This window comes from Anastrepha ludens, chromosome 3 (genome assembly GCF_028408465.1).
Source record: "Anastrepha ludens isolate Willacy chromosome 3, idAnaLude1.1, whole genome shotgun sequence".
NCBI lineage: Eukaryota > Metazoa > Arthropoda > Insecta > Diptera > Tephritidae > Anastrepha > Anastrepha ludens.
In genome coordinates this window covers 45,558,899-45,580,813 of record NC_071499.1, presented here as the reverse complement: position 1 = coordinate 45,580,813, position 21,915 = coordinate 45,558,899, and the positions used below count along the sequence as shown (strand labels likewise).

At 39.9% G+C, this 21,915-nt stretch overlaps 2 protein-coding genes across 2 annotated transcripts; both read left to right on the top strand.

The window, feature by feature from the left end:
* Positions 1 to 669: 669 nt before the first annotated feature.
* Positions 670 to 2,061, top strand: LOC128857477 (uncharacterized). The gene is made up of 2 exons (XM_054093233.1): positions 670 to 675; positions 765 to 2,061. Exons 1-2 carry the CDS (start codon positions 670 to 672, stop codon positions 1,629 to 1,631), a joined length of 873 nt encoding a protein of 290 aa, XP_053949208.1. The 3' UTR covers positions 1,632 to 2,061.
* Positions 2,062 to 10,418: 8,357 nt separating this feature from the next.
* On the top strand, positions 10,419 to 11,436 carry LOC128856404 (acanthoscurrin-2-like). Its single transcript, XM_054091702.1, has 2 exons — positions 10,419 to 10,490; positions 10,569 to 11,436. The coding sequence occupies exons 1-2, from the start codon at positions 10,485 to 10,487 to the stop codon at positions 11,229 to 11,231; spliced, it is 669 nt and encodes a 222-aa protein (XP_053947677.1). The 5' UTR covers positions 10,419 to 10,484; the 3' UTR covers positions 11,232 to 11,436.
* The last annotated feature ends 10,479 nt before the right edge of the window (positions 11,437 to 21,915 follow it).

Genomic DNA, 21,915 nt, shown 5'->3' with positions numbered 1-21,915 from the left:
TCACCCGTTACTTTAGCTAAATCGTTTCTTTAAGTTTTGATTTGGATTAAAAGCCTCTACAGCTGTGACTTCGCATCTTCAAATTCAATTTCATCTCAAATGGTGTATTTCCTCTTGTAAAACAAGTATGTTATGAGGCTGTTGCAATTCGTTCGATGCTGCACCTTCACTACTGACATAATCTACCATAATTTGAACCAGTTTTGCTCCAAGTTAACTTCACAAAGTTCATCGAAAGATACACATCGAAAGACGCCAAAAACGCCCAAAGAGTCAAATGGGAATGAAAAAAGTCATAGAGTGTGGCTTTGCCGGCTGATTATATTTGACCATAGCTTGTATTTATTTTTTCTTTATTTTCTATTACACATAAGCTTTTGGTCACCTCTGCGTCTATGCATATCAAACGGTGTCTATTGCTGCGAATTTGTTGTTAACGATGGCGGGTCGATTGCAACAAACACTTTCGTTTTCTTTTTTCTTTTTACCGTCATTGGAGAGCGCAGCTACGGGCATCACTCCACATCACATCGTACGTTGATGGTATATAAAGTTGGTGGATGACACTGGAAAGCCATCAGTAACTCAGTTCTCTTCACTACTACTGGTGTTTGGTTAACTTCGTCTACCTACTTGCACGTAGCATATTTAAGCTTAGCCTACAACAAAATGAAGGTAGAAACATCAATACGCATCCTGCTTTGACGGCCTAAGTGCGGAGGATTATCGATTACTAAACGCTTTTTTCGTTTTCTCTTTTGTAGATTTTCGTTTGCGTTTTAGCTGTGGTGGCCACAGCCCAAGCAGGTTTGCTGGGAATTGGTGGCGGCGGCGGTGGCGGCGGCTATTCATATGGAGGTGGCGGTCATGGCGATCATGGCGGTCATGGCGGACACGGTGGCGGCGGCGGTGGTCACGGCGGTGAGGTCAAAATCATCAAGGTTATCAGTGACGGTGGAGATGGCGGTCATGGCGGTCATGGTGGTCATGGTGGTCATGGTGGCTTTGATGGTGGCTACGGCGGCGGCGGCCATGGCGGACACGGTGGCGGCGACGGTGAAGTCAAAATCATTAAGGTTATCAGTGACGGTGGAGATGGCGGTCATGGTGGTCATGGTGGCTTTGATGGTGGTTACGGCGGCGGCGGCCATGGCGGTTTTGATGGCGGGCTTGGCGCTTACGGCTCTAGCGGCGAATTGAAAATCGTCAAAGTCATCAACGGCGGCAGCGGCGGCGGCGGCGGTGGCGGTCATGGTGGTCACGGTGGATACAGCGGCGGTGGCGGTCATGGTGGACACGGTGGATATAGCGGCGGTGGCGGTCATGGCGGCCATGGCGGTGATGTCAAAATCATTAAAGTTGTTCACGAGGATGGCGGTTTTGGCGGTATCGGTGGCGGTTATGGCGGCGGTGGCTTTGATGGTGGATATGGCGGTGGTCATGGAGGTCATGGAGGTCATGGCGGTCATGGTCATGGCGATGGCGGTGCTGGTGGAGAAGTTAAAATTATCAAGGTCATCAGTGATGGCGGAGCGGGCGGCTTTGATGGCGGCTACGGCGGCGGCGGCTATGGCGGCGGCTATGGTGGCGGTGCAGGAGGTTGGGCCGCTGGCGGCGGTGGCTGGGATTAAGCGCTTTAATTGCCTTAAGGCATTTGTATATAATTAAGTGACAGCGCGCAGCCTTTTGCCAATGCCATAGACTGATACTGATAAACGCATATCTTGGTTGCGCTCTGCACAATTCTCCTATACCTCACCACTTCTACTACTTCTCCACATCTGTACGAGTATCAGCAGCTGATATGGACACTAATGCTGTTCTGTTAGTTGCGTGTGAGGTGCCATTCACTGCCTTTTCATAAGCACCTACATAACTACCAAAACTACTCAAAATGTGATATACAAACAAACATACAAACTCACATCTTTCTAGCCGTCTAAGTGTAAATGTTTAATCGAAGTTTTGTTGTAATGTACCTGTTGAGCAACATCGTGAGTTCGTAGACGTTGTTAATGTTGTTATTGTTTTTATTGTTACCAAGAATATAACAAGATGAAAATAAAAATTACAAAAAAAAATATATAAATCACTTTGCTATCGTTAATTTTTGATTATGCTTAGCCAAAAAAACCAAAAAACCTTAATAAAGCTTTCGTTTGCGGAAGTGCTTTCGTTCATAGATAAATACATTCAACGACCGCAAATCATTTTTAGGCACTCTTATCTTAAAATATACAAATCTCCAAATCTTCAGAAGATGCTGAACCTTTCACTTTTTACGAGAAATTTCACCAAAAACGAATTGAGACTGGCTGAGGTTGAACTCTTATTATGTCATAGAGCCATAAACCAAACAAAGGCCGTATACAGTTGCGTGCAAATAAATGGAAATGCGACATGGCAAGCTACTTTATTTTTAAATTTTAAATTTTTTTGGAAAAATTAGTGAGGTTTCTGTTTTGGAAGTGTAATTAAATGAAAAGTTAAGCCAACTATCCACACAATTTTTGAGTACATTCTGTCAAAAAAATATCGGGAACTGTTCATTTAAAAAGTGCGCGTTACATACTGTGGGCAAAAAGTAAGGTGAATTTATTTGTCAAACTTCGCGGGATTAAAATTTCGCTCTAGTTATTTTTTTCATGAGCACTGTTAATAACATCTGGGCCAACTTTCATGTGGATGCCATTATCAGTCATCTATTTACGCTTGTGTTTACCAAATGACCAAGAGCGCATTTTTCGATTTTTACAATGTCTGATTTGATTGAGCAGAGAAGTGCCATCAAATTTTGTTTGCGGAATGAAATTTCGGCTGCGGAAACGTTTAGAATGTTGCAGAAGGCATTTGGTGATTCGACGATGTCGCAGAAAAATGTTTATAAGTGGTACAAAGACTTCAAAGAGGGTCGAGAACGTGTTGATGACTTGGAGCGCTCCGGACGACCATCGACGTCAACAGATGACCAACACGTCAATAAAGTGCTCAAAAATCGTCGGTTGACTGTTAAAGACCTTACTGATATGATCGGAATATCAGAAGGATCTGTGAAAACCAATTTGAAAGACCATTTGGGCCTACGAAAAGTCAAATCTCGTTTGGTACCGAAAAAAAAGTCGTCGCGTTGATGCGTGTGAAACAATGCTTTCAGACTATCATGACAAACTCAAATCTATCATTACGGGAGATGAGACTTGGATTTATTCTTACTACCCTGAAACAACCGACCAATCAAGCGAATATCGTGCTAAAGGCGAGGCCAGACCGAAAAGATCACGTCAAAGTCCTTCAAAAATAAAGGTCATGATGACAGTTTTTTTTCGATTTTCGTGGTGTGGTGCACTATGAATTCCTTCCACCTGGCCAAACTGTTAATAAGGAATATTATTTGAGCGTTATGCGTCGTTTACGTGAAGCAATTCGTCTAAAAAGACCAGAATTATGGGCCAACAACTCTTGGTTTTTGCATCACGATAATGCACCGTCTCACACTGCACTCGTTCTTCGTAACCATTTCGCCAAAAATTCCACGCATATCGTTCTGCAACCACTGTATTCGCCTAATTTGGCTCCGTGTTACTTCTAGCTATTCCCAAAACTCAAGAGACCACCCCGGGGAACGCGTTTCGAGTCGATTGAGGAGATAAAAGCTGAATCGAAGAAGGTGCTGATGGTTATACCGGAAATGGACTATTTGGAATGTTTCGGGGATTGGAAAGTCGTTGGATAAGTTTTTTTCATCGAGAGGGGATTATTTTGAAGGGGATGAAATTGATTTACAAGAATAAATAAAGATTTTTCATTTTATAACCAAATTCACCTTACTTTTTGCCCACAGTATGTCTAAATTTTTTTTGCTGGAATGTAGGTACCACTGTTCTCTATAGTGCGTGTGTTTGAGCGTGATTTGTCAATTAGCTTGTTTTGGCATTTGATTATTCACTATGGATAAAAATATCAAGCAAAGAATTTGTCTTAAATTTTGGGTATTTGAAAAGGATTTCGCGTGCCGAATCGTTGAAAATTTTCCAGAAAGCCTATGGCGAGTGTGCTTTATCAAAAATACGGGTCTACGAGTGATATAAGGTTCTTGCAGACGGCCGAGAAGTCGTGAAAGATTTGCTCCGATATGGTCGCCCATCAACGTCTTCAACGGATGAAAACATCGACAAAGTTAAGGAATAGATGCTGGAAAACCATCATTTAAGTTCGAGGGAGGTAGCTCGTGAACTTAGCGTGTCTCACGAATCAATTCGCAACATTTTACACCATCAATTGGGCATGACATGCGTGAGAGATGAATTTCTTTAAAAAATTTCATCGGAAGAAGGTGGCTGAAGACATGCTTGAGCAAGTGAATTCGGACCCATGAATTTATTCAGCTCATCATCGCATCATAACAGGTGATGAGACGTGGGCATATGAGTTTGACATGCAAACCAGTCAACAGGCGGCTGAATGGCGCTATTCACATGAGTCGAGACCCAGAAAACCACGTCAAAGTCGGTCATAAGTGAAAGTCATGTGGCTCATTTTCTTTCTACGATAAATATAGAATATTATTTGAAAGTAATGCGACGTTTGAGAGAAGATGTGCGTATGAAATGGCCCAACTTGTGGAAAGAAAACTCATGGAACTTGCACCATGATAACGCACCGTGTCACAAGGCTCAAATTGTGAACAATTTTTTGACTAAAAACTCGACAAATATCATCGAACAACCACCGTATTCACCGGGCTCCCCGTGACTTTTTCCTTTTCCCAAAACATAAATTGCCACTCCGCAGGCGCCGCTTTGAGTCGGTAGAGGCCATTAAGGAGAATTTGCTAAAGTAGCTGAAGAAGATCTCTTCGCGTTTCAAAGGTGTTTTGGTGACTATTAGTCCAGTTGGCATACGTGTTTGCTTCCAATGGACTCTATTTTGAAGGCGACAAAATACATTTTTATGATGAAACGATTATTTTGCGTTTTATTCAACAATTCCCGTGACTGATTTCACAGCATGTGCATATGAGCATAATCGACTCCGGGACTGCTGAATCTATGGTATTTTGCTAAGATTTTTGTAAAATACGTATTGTGGATGTGCCCAGATTAGGTTAGCCAGGTTGTTTGTCCAAGACAAGACAGGCCCCTTGTGATACCTGCATTTGATTTCCATCCCCTAACTAAGTTGCATAAGCCACTTAGATCTTTTTAAGAAGGTAACGAGTAGCTCCACTGCGACATTTTTCAAATTTTCCAGGCCTTCAAAATAATCGCCAAGATATTTGGCTTGGCTTCTTTGAAGTGCAGAACATTCACAGAGGAGTTGTGGTTCCGACTCAATTTCTTCTTCATCTCCACAACTCTTGCAGAAGTCATTGTGAGATACATCCATTCTACTGGCTGGGGCGCCAATAGTGCTGTGAACTGTTATAACACTTATGAGGACGGTGACGGTTGATCCATTGAATCCAAGAAGTCTCATTTTCTTTTTAAAATTTAGTTTTGGCCAGAGCGTTTTGGAGAACCTACAGTTAGTAGTCAGAGATCACCTTCTATTAATTTCTGCGATTTGTTTTTTACCAAAATTTGTTATTATTATGTAATATTAGTGTAAAAAAATTATTATATTTCTCCTTTCCTTTCTTTTTAGTTTGTCTTTTTCGTACATGAAAACCACTAAGTTTATTATCTCAACTCTAATGATTGGCACGTCGGCGGCTGCTGTAGTCGAATGGGTAGGTGGGTGACTACTATCCGGTAGTTTTCGGCTGGGAGGCCTCGGGCATGACACACCAAATTATAGGAAATTTTTTTTCTGATAGAGGTTCTCTCAACCATGAAAAAGCCCCTTCATAAAAACCATCTGCCGTCTGGAGGCGGCTTAAAACATAGGGCCCTCCATTTTTCTAGAAAGCATCAAGATGCACATTGAGGAAAGAGTTCGGACGGCATCAAATAAAGGGAGATAAACGCCAATTATATAATATATGTAAATATAATGATTGAAATTTAATGACCGCGGCTCAAGATTAAGATAAATAACTAAAATAATAGTTTGTCTAGCTTAAACGGCCATATTTCTAATATTTTAGATTTTTTCGAAGATATAGTAGAAGTTTATGATGTTTATAATATTAAGCATAATGGTTTAATATTCTTCTTCTTGATTGGCGCGCCAGTAGTTTCTTAACGAAGCCAGTTGGAAACACCAAACTCTTCCTCTACTACCACCATCTGGTAGCACATCGAATGCTTTCAGAGCCGGAGCGTTTGTATCCATTCGGACGACATGAGCCAGCCAACATAGCCGCTGGATCTTCAATCGCTGCACTATGTCTATGTCCGTCGTAAGCTCATGTTCATATAGCTCATCGTTCCACCGCCTGCGATATTCGCCGACGCCAAACAGCAAAGGTCCAAAAATCGTCCGCAGAATTTTTCTCTCAAACACTGCAAGGGACGCCTCATCGGATGTTGTCATCGTCCAAGCTTCTGTGCCATATTGTTAGGACGAGCATGATGAGAGCATTGTAGAGTGTTAGTTTTGTTCATCGGCAGAGGTCTTTACTGGTGAACTGCTTACTTATTTCGAAGTAGCACTTGTTGGCAAGAGAGATTGTCCGTTGGATTTCAAGACTGGTATTATTATCGGTATTAATGCTAGTTCCTAGATAAACAAAGTCTCTTACTGCTGTAAACAGGAAGAATGCGTGCTGTGAAAATCCGTTTTACTTCGAGTCATTTTTGCATCAGCTGTGTAGAAGATGAAGTAGAATCATCTCAGCACCTTCTCCTTAGTTGCCTTGTATTCGCGGGGCTAAGATTTAAGCATCTTGGCTCTCATTTCTTTATTACGCCTACCGACCGAAGCAGACCTTGATATTAAAAACCTGATGACCTCGACCATGAAGTAGTTAATGCCAACGTAACTTAGTCATCGTTCGGTCGTCAACCACAAATACATAAACAACACCCCTCCATTCTCCTTCCGCCCTATTAGTTTCCTTTTCTCCATTATTTCTTTGGCAATGTCATCGCAAATCACGTATTTGCCCTCTCTCAGGGCAACCATTTCAACCTAACCCGTCGATAAACGAGTGCGCCCGGTGTTTGTTTGATGACAGGAGGTCTTGTCCTAGTTCACCACCAGATCCATTCATTTTGGTTCTTTATCCAGCTTAGCGCAGATAAATTAAAGTAAAGCTTTACACATTTTAATGCTGCTTATTGGATCTACATAAATTAAAAGTTTTGCTAAATTAAGCACTTAATATTTAGATTTTCCCTCCATATTTGCTTCACTTATTTATGTGCTATTATTATATAAAATTTAACTAAAGAAGATTTGCATTATATAAGACTTGTGGTTATCGCAGCAGCATCAGCAGTTGTTAATGTGTCCACGCATTCATTTGCATAAAAACAGGTTTTAATATTAAAGCTACTTATCACCGTGATTATACTAAAAATTATGGTATTAATTTTTTGACCAGCTTTTTTAGATTTCGAGCTACTGTGAGACGGAAGTTGATATTTGACCAACAGCAGTGAATTAGTCGGTTTTATGTTTTTACCAGCAGAAATCGTTAAAGATTAAACTACGAGTTTGAGGATAAGAAATACCAACCGTAATTTTTTGCCACTTTAATTTATGATAAATTTCTCCTGCACGTTTGGCGTGATTTAAAGTATTTATTTGTAGTTATAATCTCCAGGCCGTCTTTTCATCAATAATTGGCCGAGGTCCTCCTTTTATTTGTGGCGTGCGGTTTGATGTTGTTCCACAAATGGAGGGACCTACAGTTTCAAGCCGACTCTGAAAGGCAGACATTTTTTATGAGGAGCTTTTGAGGCGGCGACCGCTATTAGAAAAAACTTTTTTCATTTTGGCCTTTCACGTTCTCTCTGAATTCCGAATGGTAGTCACCCACCAACCCACTCGGCTACGACCGTAAAGAAAATACCAAAATAAAAAATATTAAATTATGTGCAACTTCTTTTATGAGAACTTTTCCTGCCGCCGCCTTAGCCGAAAGGGCATGTGAGTGGCTATGGTTCAAAATTCACTGTGGCTATGAAGCACCAAAAAGTGTGCCCGCTTTTGTTGTTCGCCAGGCAACAGCAAGACTTCGTGTATGTTTCTGGCACAGAGGAAGCTTCACATAAAATCGTCTGCTTTCGGGTTCGTAAATCCATCCATGTGCAGGATAATAGCAAGACGCATGGTGAAAAGATTTTTAGAGATATGATATCGGCTCTGAGCGAATTTGACAGAATCAGCTGAAAAAAATGAAATTGAATTGGTGGTATACGAAAAAATCAGCCAATGTCACTTCGTTGCCATCTGAACAACGACTGATTGGTCGAGTGTGTGAATACATGTGAAATGATAGTGCCGTATTCGGCTCTGGTTTTCTTTTCAGTTCAGTTTTCTTTTCCACCATAGTTAAAGAGTAAATCTATCATTCTTGTAAATCTATCACCTTTGACCAAGACGCATACAACAAATTGGAGAAGAAGTTCGGCCATTAACCTAAGAAATGATGAACAATTTCTAAAAAGTACCCACAATTTGTCTATAAAATGATAATTAATTATTCATTGATGTGTACCTCAATTCTGTCAAAGTTATCCCCAGGGTAACTAATACAAATATTAACAGGCAGATATTGAAACTTGTAGAAAAAGTACATATTAACGGGGAAGGCCACTAAGAAGGTGGGCAGATGATATGAAAGGCGATCTGCGTAGCATGAATGCACCAACCATAGCTAATGATGTAATGGAGAAGATTGATGGGATTAAGGTTAAAGCACTTCCCCAGGCTGCCGAAGAAGGAAACACCCAGTGACATTAATCGTCTAGCTGACAAATCCGGGCAGTTCCCTTCTCTGAAAGACCCCCCTAGTTTCTACAACGGGGTTAAATGGTGAACTCAGCTTTTCCGCGTATGTGCCGATCATCCAAAGCTCAGCACAAAGCACAGCTACGAACTTGGAAATGGAATGGCGAGGCGTCCAGGGATCTTTCTGCGTCCTACGTTTATTGTACTGGCGGCCAAAAGGTTTTCGAAATAGCACACGAAAGAATGGAGCTCCAACTATTGCGCCAATTTTAGAAATCAGTTGTGCAATTCCTCTTTAACAACAGTCGGAGGGATACCGATGACCGGGTAGAATAACTTTGAAAACATTCTGTTACTAATTCAGTCCCTCCTTGGCAAGTTCATTAGCAATGTCATTTCCCTATGCCTTTCTTTGTCCTGGAAATTAAAATAGAGAAATGTTACCTACACACCCAGGATATTTCATCTCTACCTTACAGAAGTAGCTTGAATATCGGAAAAAATGTTAATATCACCCTCGTTCCCGCGTTCCCTAAGCATTTTGCATGTCTGCAAGATCGCAAGCGCTTCTACCTCAAAAACACTAGCAGTATTCGGCTATTTTAAGGAAATAGATAAATTCGCTGATTTAGAGAAAACCCCTGCTCCGACTCCCGATTTCATTTAGGAACCGTCAGTGAACACAAAGATATCAGCTTCGGTAGATATGTTCCTCTAGCTGCAATTCTGCCTACTTGGAAAGATTATTCTGGCTTGACACTCAAACTCCTGTTTGCGGATAGGAAGAAATGTACGAGGTGCAGGTTTAACTGCCTAAAAATGCTACCATATCCCTTGATAGTGTTATAGCTCTTCTGAAGAGCTTCGCACCAAACCAGGCTTCCGTACTTTAAAACTGGCAGAACCACTAAGTTTTACATCCTAAGCATGACCTGTGGCTTGAGTCCCCATTTTTTGCCGAACATAGACTTGCAGGATAGAAAGCTATGCTGGACTTCTGTAAGGGTGACCATATAAAAAAATTCGAGCATTACTTTGTATGGAAGCAATTAGTTATTAAGCTGCACACTTGAAATTGAACGTAGTGTATGATATACTTGCAACACTTTTTCATGCTTGTCTCTAATTGCATAAGCGAACCTTCATCAGTCCCCCCGTATATACACCCAAGTACATATATAGCAGGTTAATATGATTCATATGCATGTGTGTGTAGATCCATATGCTCTTAGTTATTTTATTCTTTTTAGCCCAAAAGCGTTTACTGATTGTTTTGGTCTTCATCACACATCTGAAATCAAGTTCAATAGCGCTTCCTTCTAAGCTTCGAATTAAAATTCATATATGCATATACTTAAGTATATAATAAAATTATCAACTACATTTTATTTTTCTTTAGAGTTATTTTTTCTTTATAAAATAACAAAAAGAAAGAACCGGCGTGATGCCAAGAAGTCCATTCGCCAGTGTTCTTTTGTTGTTGCTTATTCAATGTTTAGTATGTTTTGCATTAAAGTTTGTTTTTATATAATAAAAATCTTCTGATTTCGGCAGAGTCTTGCTGGTTTATAAAACAGAGAGCTCTGACGCGTACGACCATTAGTGTGCTAAATTCGTTCTTAGCGGCGTGTTTTACCATTACCGAAATGAAAGTGAGTCTAATAGCGCGAAAGGATTACGTAACAGCACCTGCATACATTTATATTATTTAATTTTTTTCTCCATTTCAGTTATTCGTATGCTTATTGGCACTTAGTGCCTTAACGGCATCCGCCCATGCGGGATTACTTGGATTATTAGGTGGCATTAAAGGAGGCGGCGGCTACAGCGGTGGCGGCGGCTACAGTGGTGGTGGTGGCTACAGCGGTGGCGGCGGCTACAGTGGTGGTGGCGGCGGTGTCCAAGTCGTCAAAGTCATTTCAACCGGCGGCGGCGGTGGCGGCTACAGTGGAGGTGGTGGCTATGGTGGAGGCGGCTATGGTCATGGTGGTGGCGGCTACGGAGGTGGCGGCTATGGCGGTGGTGGCTATGGCGGTGGCAGCTATGGAGGCGGTCACTCCGGTGGCGGTGTTCAAGTCATCAAAGTCATCTCAAGCGGAGGTTATGGCGGCGGCGGTTATGGTCATGGTGGTGGTGGCTACGGAGACGGTGGCTACGGTCATGGTGGTGGTGGCTACGGAGGTGGCGGCTATGGCCATGGCGGTGGTAGCTACGGAGGCGGCAGTTACGGCGGTGGACACTCTGGTGGCCAAGTTCAAGTCTACAAGGTCATAACATCATCTGCTGGAGGCGGCAGCTATGGCGGCGGTAGCTACGGCGGCGGTAGCTACGGTGGCGGCTGGGGCGGTAGCGGCGGCAGCGGAGGCTGGGGCGGTTGGGATCGGAAGAAGTAAGTTATGGAGTCTCATTGCCGGACAATAACTACCATTTGCTTTTCCTGGATGCCATAAATTCGATTTGCATCTAAAGGATTTGAATCACTGCCACGTTTTTTTGTTCTTTGAATGTTCAAATCGAAACGCTAAGAACGTTTTTATGTACAATACAACCTTTTCTTAAATAAGCTGTTAACGATTAAGCATAGAATAATAATTCAAAATAGACAAAATTTATCTATAAAATGTATTTATTTTAAATGTCCTTGCAATAACTAGAACCAGATATGTGGGGTGTAACCAGTTTTGGAAAATTTAGACTGAGTAAGGCACATCAAGCAGGTGGCAGCAGTAGAGTTGCAATTTTGATTTTTTTCTATTTATTTGGACCTTAAATTTTCAAATTTTGTTTAGGCTCCTTTGAACTGTCAACCTTTGTTTATGGATTCTAACATTCTGGGAACCGAAAGCAAAAACAAAATGCATTGCTCCTGCTCCTTTTGCTGAGCTTCTTTGCTGATTTCTGGTTACATCACAATGATATCCAATGACCGTTGGCTTTTAAATTTCAGCCTTTGGAGATCATTGAGTGTTCATTTTTATTAGAAGAAAACTTCTCTCCAACATTTTTATGTTTCATGTTCGCATGCGATTTTTAATTCAATACCTCCAGCCATTATATCACCTATACGCGCACGCACACTCGCTTAAGGCGACCGGATTACGTCCGGGTGTGCACGAAACGCATGCATCTGCATTATTTATTAAATTTGAAGAAGCGCTAATTGATTGCAAGTTCTGGTTTCTTTTCCGAGGTCGTCTTCTTTTAGATGGAATAATTTAAAACGCCAGCCGGCTCTGCAAAACGAGTTCGAAATTATATTTTCGTTTTTAAAGAGAGATAGTTGTTGGAAATTTACTCAAAGTAGGTAAAAAACAGCGAAATGCTAATAAAGAGATTTGATTCCATCGCCCATCTGAGTCATATCATTATTGCTATATCGGGGTATCCTCAAAACTTAAGCAATAACTAGGCTTCGATATTTCGCCGCAACTTAATTGTGAATTCAAATCATAGCAACCAGTTGTTCAAGTGCAATATTATTAGCAAATTCATTTCGAAACTTGTCCGACCACTTAAAACTCCATCATTTTAGTTAAACAAATAAAATTAGCATTTTGAAAGGTAACCCACAAGAAAAGAAAAAGAGTCGCTAATAAAAGCTTAGTGGAATTTGCAAATAACGAAGCGGTTTAACCTATAATGGGGTGTTCCAATAAGTTCGAATTTTTTCGATTTAGCGCCAATTTTATACCTTCTGCTCAAATATGAACGAGACTTTATCAATAAAACGGTCCGCGGATGACATATGGCAAAAAAAATTTTTTTGTTGGATGGTAGGACTGTTATAAGCTTACATGCTAAATTTCAGCGTGATATGTCACATAGTTTGTTTTCTGTGTTACTGTAAATAAGTCAAGCTCGAGTGTGTTTTCCGAATTTAACGATGGAAATTCAAGTTGAACAAAGAATTTGTTTGAAATTTTGTTATTCCAACAAAATTTCGGCTTCAGACGCCTTAAAAATGTTGCAGACAACCTATGGGGACTCTGCTCTATCGCGTGCACGTGTTTTTCAGTGGCTCCCCGGAGGAGCCGAAACCCAAAAAACCACGCCAAAGTCGCTCAAAAATTACGAAGGTGTGGTGCACTCGGAGTTCCTTCCGCCAGGCCGATCGGTTAACGCTGAATATTATTTAGACGTTTTAAAGCGTTTGCGCGAGAACATTCGTCTTAAAAGGACGGAATTGTGTGTTATGTCGGTCATTTAGTTTTGCTGTATGATGGCTTTCACGTGCTTCCATCTACTGCTGACATATTGAGAGTTTTTCGGAGAGGACCTGAAAATGTTATAGATTTATTGAGACGCCATATTGCATCTACTTGTCGTACAATTGTCGGATTAATTGGAAAAATTTAGGCGATTTGAACCAAACATTTTGCCGATTAAGCCCTAAATTCGGCCGCCGTAGCCGAATGGATTTGTGCGTGACTACCGGAAGTACATAGGTTCGAATATCCGTGCATGAAATATCAAAATGAAGAAAAAGGTTTTCTCTAATAGCGGTCGCCTCTCGACAGGCTATAGCAAACCTCAGATGAAAAAGCTGCTCAGCAAAAAAATATCTGCCGTTCGGCTTAAAACTGTAGGCCCCTCCATTTGTGGAACAATATCAAGGTTCACGCCACAAATAGGAGGAAGAGCTCGGTCGAACACCCAATAACACAAAACATTCGTCGTAAATGTTTGGATAACGCTGCTGAAGTGTTAGTTTTTGGCTGGATATAAATCCGGGTCGTTCCGGTAACGTAGTCTCACTGTCTGTGTGAATGTGAAATCCACGAGCTCGTATTATTGTAAGGGTTCATTGCACGGCAATGATAAGAACGATCCCTTTCCACATAATAATGTGGCAAACACTAAGAAAATGTAAGAGATCCAGTGATTAGCTTTCATGCCAATAATATGAAGGATGGGAACTTCAGTCACTAAAGCACCAATTACGAAATATACTTCTTATAGACCTTTATGCAAAAAAGGATGCATGAAATACTGCCATAAGCTTGAACACAATAAAAAATAGACTACGACTGGGTTGATGGGACCAATTTACATCCCTATAGATACCGACTATTACCTTTCAAACTTCAACGAAAACCATGACTTGGCTATCCGCGTACTCAGAGGAGGGTATGTAAAACTTGCCCCAGTGCTGCCGTGAATGTCGTTTTGCACTTGCTTCCTATCGACTTTTACGTTATTTCCATTGCTGCTCTAAGTGCAATCAGGTTAAAAGTGGTTCGCCCCTGGAGGCAATCTCTCAAGGACATGGTAGCATTTTTAGGCAGTTAACACCGCATGTTTCTGAGCTTCGTATAGATCTTTCTATCCGCTAAGTGGAGTTGGAGGGGCAAGCTGGGGCAATCTTTTCAAGTAGGCAGGATTGGAACGAGGGGAAAATATTTACCAGTGCTGGTACATCTGTCTTCAGTGACGGTACCATGATGGAATCGGGAGTCGGAGCAGGAGTATTCTCTAAATCAGTCAATTTATTTATTTCTTTAAAACTGCCAAATACTGCTAGTGTTTTTGCGGTAGAAGTGCTTGCGATCCTGCAGACATGCAAAATGCTTAGGGAATGTGGTAGCGAGGGATCAAAGCTCTGACGACGCCATGGTGAAGATTCAAACAAGTCAATTCCTGTTTCTGATTCCAGGTTAGAGGAACATAGAGGGAAATAAAATTGCTGATGAGCCTACCAGGAAGAGGACTGAATTGGTCTCAGATCATCGGCATCCTCCTGACTGTTGTTGAAGGGGAATTGCCGAACTTGTTTCTCAGGAAAGCGCAGAGGAGGTGGGGCTCAATTTCTGAGCTGATGTAATTCCGAGCAATGACATCTGCAGAAACTGCCGTTATGTGGTGGAGCAGGAGGCTACATAAAATATTTTATGCCATTGGTGAAAAGTTAAAATTCTCGGTAGTTACATCTTGGAGAAACTCGAAGATATCAGTTCCATGAATATCAAATAACAGACGAAATTTATTTTGATTACAATAAAGTTGTGAATGCTATGCGGTGCCCCCAAGGGTCAGCTATGTATGTTCTTCGAACTTAATGACTGTGTTAATAAGCGGAATTGTCTCATTTGGGAAACTGAGAATCAATACGTGATTATTCAACGTCTTTTCCATTCCAAAAAAGCCATTGTTGGGCACGAAAAATGCGTTGCTTGTATCACTCAAATTTCGGGAAAATAGCTTGTAATACAGTTACTTCTAACGGAGTTCAATATAGGAGGATGATCAAAAACCATTTCTAGCTTAAAATTACAGTACATAAATTACATAGTAAATGAAACAATGACACAGTTTAAGGTAAGAGTTTGAAGAAATACTTATCTCACGCTAGGCGACGTAGATTCATCTCGAGCACACGTGATTTGACGTCACTGAATTTATTTATTTGAAGTCTTGTGAAAGGGAAAGTTCTTATATATTTTAATAGGTTAGGCCAGGTTTTTGCTGTTGTCCAACACTCGCAGCCTCATAGCCAATTAGAACACCGCATGGAGAACTTGCGCCGATCGCCCGTAAAACTAATTTGTACTGAACAAAAACTTTAGAAGATCTCTGATTTCCACAGTGCTGATATTATTAAATAATTGTCTACCTGAAGTGGTGAATCTTTTTCTGGATAGATCAGAACAATGGCACAGTAGGTGACTCGTTTTTTCCTCTTTTTCATCCAGACAACCTTTAACCTTAATATCCGAATTTTCAAAATAGATAGTCTCATTGGAACATCCCATACTTTGCATATCCATATTTATGAGATGTAATTTTTATGCTGGGGGATTTACCCTGAAGAATACATATTTTGGCAGATTTGTCAAAAACAAAAAAATATTAAAAAGTTTCCGTTGAGCGTTTAGTTATGCTAATCTGGTTCCTAGTAAATATTTATAAAATCTGAAATTATTGTACTATTAGTGCTTACATAACGTGATGAATATTTAATTAAAAAAAAAAAGAGAAAACTCTAAACGGTAACCTTTCACTGTATTCAAGATGCTCTGATGACGCCTGGGGGGTCAACCAGGGAAACCTCACCAGAGTCAGGGGGAAAGATGAAACAAAACAAATCGATATGAAAAACCAGCGAAATAGTATTGGATCGATGACATGATCACATTTTTATTGTAATGTGGGCTGCAAAACTTATCTAAGTAAATGTTCGTGTTGTGCGTTATTAAATAAGGGAAATAATAATGAAAATAAATTTCATATTTAGACAAATATTACCTGCTCCTCTTGTTTCGCGGACAAAGGAAGAACTGAGATATTCACGAATTGTCGCATCGAAGTCTCGGTGAGGTCACCCATCTCTGACCACTATTATATGAAATTTTTAATTGCTAATGAACTATTTCCACTTTTAAGCCAATAAAACGTTAAAATGACTGATGAGTTCGTTAAAGAATGGCGGCATGCCATCTAACCGCAGTTGTATAATAGTTTTTTTTTGTAAATTTATAAATCAACGTGCGTGTAGATGTTGACCATGTAACTAATTGACACGATTATTTTCCATAACTGTTAACTGTTTATTATTTAATAATTTATGGCTACTTAGCAAGCGAAAGTACAACGACCTCCTCTGACGTAAGGGCTAAATTAAGGGAATATCAACTTGAAGAAAAAGGGGGCAACAAACTGAACACACCCTTAAGATAAATAAAGATAAACAAGCTAAAGATAAAAAACTATTAATTGCTCGAAATAAATTTGAATAATGAAACCTGAGAATTCATTTGAAAAAACAAAAAAATAATAAAACTTAACAAAATTGTCCTACAGCGTCATCTGGCGTAGAGCTAGTAAACACAAACCTCCGAAATAAATTCTTCGTACCAAACACCGTGTACAAGGTGGCGCAAAATTAATCAGACTATCGAAATTTTGAAGTATTGGGTATGAGAATAAATTTTCGTCCTTTCTTAGCCACAGTTACGCATTATTTAAACAAATAAATAATACATGATATTATATTATGTGAAGTATGTGCCATTGGAAGCTACTAGCCTGAAAGATCATACGGATTGCTATGACGAAAAATTCGAGTCCTTTTGACTTGATCCATTCACTGAGCCAGTTTGCAATGCTCTCGTAAGAAGTGAAACGCTCTCCAATAAGGTCTGACTGTATTGATCGAAATAAATAGTAATCCGAAGACGCAATGTTTGGGGAATACGGCGGGTGGGGCAATATTTCCCAATTCAGTCGCTATAAATATTTCTGGACAGATTTAGCAACGTGTGGCCTGGCGTTGTCATGCAGCAAAATTAGTTTGTCATGTCTACCGTCCCATTCCGGCCGCTTTTCTTTGAGAGCTCGATTCAAACGCATCAGCTGCAGTCAGTAACGATCGCCAGTGATGGTTTCAGATGGTTTAAGGAGTTCATAATAGATGACACCCTTCTGATACAGACGCACAACATAGCCTTTGAAGCATGCATATTTTTTTTCGCTGTTGATGGACCTGGTTCACCGGCAGGCTCTAACATTTTCGACGCTTAGGGTTATCACAATAGATCCATTATTCATCGCCAGTGACGATGCGATGCAGAAAACCTAGCGACTTTGGAAGTGCCGAAACCACTCTTTGTAAGTTGTATTTGATGGAGCGTGATTACCGTAAATATTGATCAATATACGATACGTTTCAACTGCACTTTTCTTTAAAAGTTAATAACGAAGCATGACTTCCCGCAAATGCTATTTTTTCGGGACGAATGTAGACGTTTTTGTCGTCAGATAAATGCTTCAAACGAATGTCAACTACTGCGATCGCGACCTCACATATACACCTTCAAATCACCAGTAGAGCGAACACAAAAATAGTATCAGCAGCGACACCTCCTTTTACGAGGGCGGAATCTCATTCCCATATCCAATAATTAAACAATAAGTAAGGATATCTTCCTTATTTAAGCTAAACTCGAAAAAAGTCATTAATCTATGTAGTGGCACACTAGCAACTGATTTCACTCAATACCGAGCCAGAAGTTTGATTTTGTCGCCTAGTGTAATTGGCGTATACGATAGAGCATATAGAGATGTATGAAAATAACAAACAACCGAATTTTTTCGATCCCCACTTTTGCGGATAGCTTGGAGAAATGAAAATAAGGCAGGCCCTCAGTATCTGAAGCCAAAGAATTGTGGCCTGTCATGTTCATCATTCTCGATGCACTCATGATTTCTACTGAAACATTCATGCCACTCGTAAACGACTGATTTCTTTATACTAACATTTCCGAAACAGACTTCCAACATTTCCAAGGTTTTCGCACCATTGAATCTGTTTTTAACGCAAAGTTTAATAGAAACTCGTTGTTCGAAATTCAAATCCATTTTTGAAACTGTAAAAAATCGAAGTCACGTGCAGAGGTAGATTTATTCAAGTCGGCGTAATTTTCTCAAATGTCAACCAATGGTAATACAATATTAGTAGGAATGTCAATGTGGCAACCTTCTTCTTCTTCTTAATTGGCGCGATAACCACTTACACGATTTTAGTTTAACAAAGCGCGCCAGTCGTTTCTTTCTCGTGCTAGTTAGACACACCAAGAGAAGCCAAGATCCCCCCACCTGATCTTTCCAACACAGAGGATGCCTTCCTGTTCCTGTACTACCACCAGCTGGTACCGCATCGAATACTTTCAGAGCCGGAGCGTTTGTATCCATGCGGATAACATGACCCTTGCTTGCAGTTCATTCAATGCAATGAGCAAGGTAACGACAAATGAGCAAGGTAACGGCAATGAGTAAGGTAACGACATATGAACAAGGTAACACTAATGAGCAAGGTAACGACACATTTTTTCGTGTGTGCAGCCTGTTAAATCGAATTATAAGACGTTATCACGTCAAAAAATCTTCTGATAAGGTCATCAATTTTGCGTCCCCTAAGGCCTAACACTGTTAGTGCATAAGGCCTAACATTACGAAGGTTCTAATCCACACCTGACATCTGAGCTGACTTCCCACTGAAACAGCGAAAAATATCTTTCACAGACCACTACCAGATATCGCATCCAGAGTACTGAGCAATACGCTGATGTTAATACCAAAAATTATGCACTGCAAGAGCAAACTTCTAATCAACGTCACAGCACGAAAGATCGTCACAGCTTACAATACAAAGCAAAACTCACTCGGCTCTGTCGCGATGTATCACACTCGCCAAAGAATTGAACATCATATCGACTCCGATGCTTATGAGAACACCAACATACCCTCAGTGTGTTTCCCTTAAATCCTGCTCCTATAATAAATTATTATTCCTTAAAAAAATTGAAACAGCATCGCTCGCATACATACAGCACTACAGCGAAGCTACTGAACCTTTTCGAGCAGAATGGGATTTTATATTCACTGACGGATCCAAATCAGACATCAGCACAACATTTGCTGTGACAAATAGCGACGGTGCCACAGTTTTTGTCGGTGCACTGCCTACATACAAATCCGTCATTGAAGCTTTGCAGAACCCAAAAAACGATATGTTACTCATCAATATGATAAGAAATATAGGGTGGGCCATGTAAAATTTGCTTTTTGCATCGGCTATAAAAAAAAGTAATCAATATTTTTTCAAACTTTTTTTTTATTTTGAAGATTGCACATTGTCATTTATGAATAAAAAATAATATCGTTCAAATGACTGCCACTACTGGCTTTACAGTAGGCCATTCAATCAACCCAATTTTTAAGCACATTTTCGATTGCTTGGGCTCCAATTTCATGAATGGTAACTTCGATTTCGTGTTTTAAAGCATCAATCGTCTCTGGATGGTTCGCAGAGCATTTGTCCTTAACGGCTCTCCAACGGGCTTAAATCACAGCTCCGAGACGGCCAACTGATATCGGCTGATTATTCGGTTTTCAAAAACGGTAGCCAAAAGTTTGAGTGTAACTTTGGCAGTGTGACAAGTTGTACCGTCCTGTTGAAACCAAATGTCGTCCATGTCATCCTCTTCAATTTTTGGAAAAAACTCGTTGAGTATGTCACGGTCACGCTCGCCATTTACTGTAACCGCGGCTCCTCGCTCATTTTCGCAAAAAATGGCCCGATGATGCCGCCAGACCAAAAACCGCACCAAACAGTGACTCGTTGTGGATGCATTTGCTTCTCTACAGTAACGTGTGGATTTTCTGAGCCCCAAATCCGACAATTTTGCCTATTGACGTAGCCACCGATGTGAAAGTCAGAAAAGAAGAAGAAGACTCACCACTTTGGAAATAGGTTTTTAATATTTCCCAACTTTGTTCAAGCGTATAGGGTCCCATTTCGTAAATGTCAAACCTTTAAGTAAATTATGAACACATTTTACATGTCATTTGTGTTATCATTCTCAAAAAAATAGGTGGTTCAAAAAGCAAACGCTATATGGCCCACCCGTATTATTTATGAAAAAGGACGCAATAAAAATATTGTGGGCTCCTGGTTATGCTGGAATCAGAGGCAACGAAGTCGCCGATGAACGTGCAAATAAAGCACGGATGCAGCCATTACATTTCTTTAACCACCTCACGCCTAAAGACTTATGGATGCATGAGTCAAATTACTTAGCCGGAAAGCTCAAGCATGATTGGGCCACATATTAACACTAACAAAAAGCGAAATAAAAAAAAAACTATTCACAGCAATTATTATGTGACAAATTCTCTATCCAAAAATGCATTTGATTTTAAAATCGAGAATTTGATGGAAAATTCGGGGCCCACTTGACGTGGTTTGACTCTACTACAAATTAAATAATCCCCGTTTAACTAAACCGGTCTCTGACTCTCCTTGCAGAGGTATGAGAACTTTTGTGCGTCTACGAATTGGACATTCAATTCCCACTCATAGTCATTTACTAAATGGAGCCTTGAAGCCGCCATGCTCATGCTGCAATATACCAGATTTATCAGTACAACATCTCCTCGCCGAATGCAGCAGCAAACCCTTTGACCATCTGAAATTAGCAAACTCGTATAATATTAACGCTTTCCTTAAATTTCAAATATTAGCTAAACTAAATATATAAAATTATTGTTAATTTCATCCGACATAACACTATTTTTTTATTTTAATACTTAATGTAAATTATCTCTAAATTATCTAAAATAGTCTTATAAGTATAAATCACGAGCCGAAGGCCTTAGTAGCCAGAGTTCTTGTTAAATTTTCGTGTATTGGTTATTTATAACTATTACTCTTACATATAAATAAATAAATAAATAAAATAATCTTTCACAGATTATGCAAGTTTAGCGTTTATACAAAAAATTTTGAGCCATTAGTGGCACCCCATAAATTCCGTTAAAATTGTATTATGGTGTACACAAAAGTTGCTAAATGTGCAACTACAAAAAAAAAAAAAACTGAGCCTCAATCAAAATTAGATAAAAAAAGCGATAAATAAAAGGCCGATTCATTGATCAAATATAATGATAACATCTGGTTAGTCGAGCCTAATAAACATTAAAAACTTTTTCATACATACATAGGTACATTTGTACAACACATTCATGCATATGGACACACATATATACATAGATACTACACAATAGCAAAATTAAGAGAGGGCGAAATAATGCAACATTGCATGTCAAGTTCAGCTTTCCACATCAACAACTTTAACACTCTACAGCAATGCTTTCAGCAGCTGCTTTTCGATTTGATGTTGTTTTTGCATGGACAAAAGAAGTATGATAAATAGTTGTGTATTAAGTAGCTCGGGATAGGCTAAAATAACCAAACAACCAAAAATTATGTTAAGTTGCTGCAAATGATGGTTTTGTGTTGGAGTAAAACCCGAAAATTTGAATAAAAAGTAATCAAAGACAAGAAATATTATTAAACAAAAAAACAAAAAACCATTCCTAATGAAGTAAAAACTACAAAACATAGAGTGGATAAAAAATCCAACAAGACAGCCGGTTTGGAAATTATGATGTTTGTGTTAATGTTGATGACGCGACTTTTGTTTTTATCTGAGCAAGAGATTTTCTACCATTAAATAATTTACTTTCTGTTTTTGTTTTTTACTTACCTATATGTGTGTATGTTTGTTACGGTTGAAACAA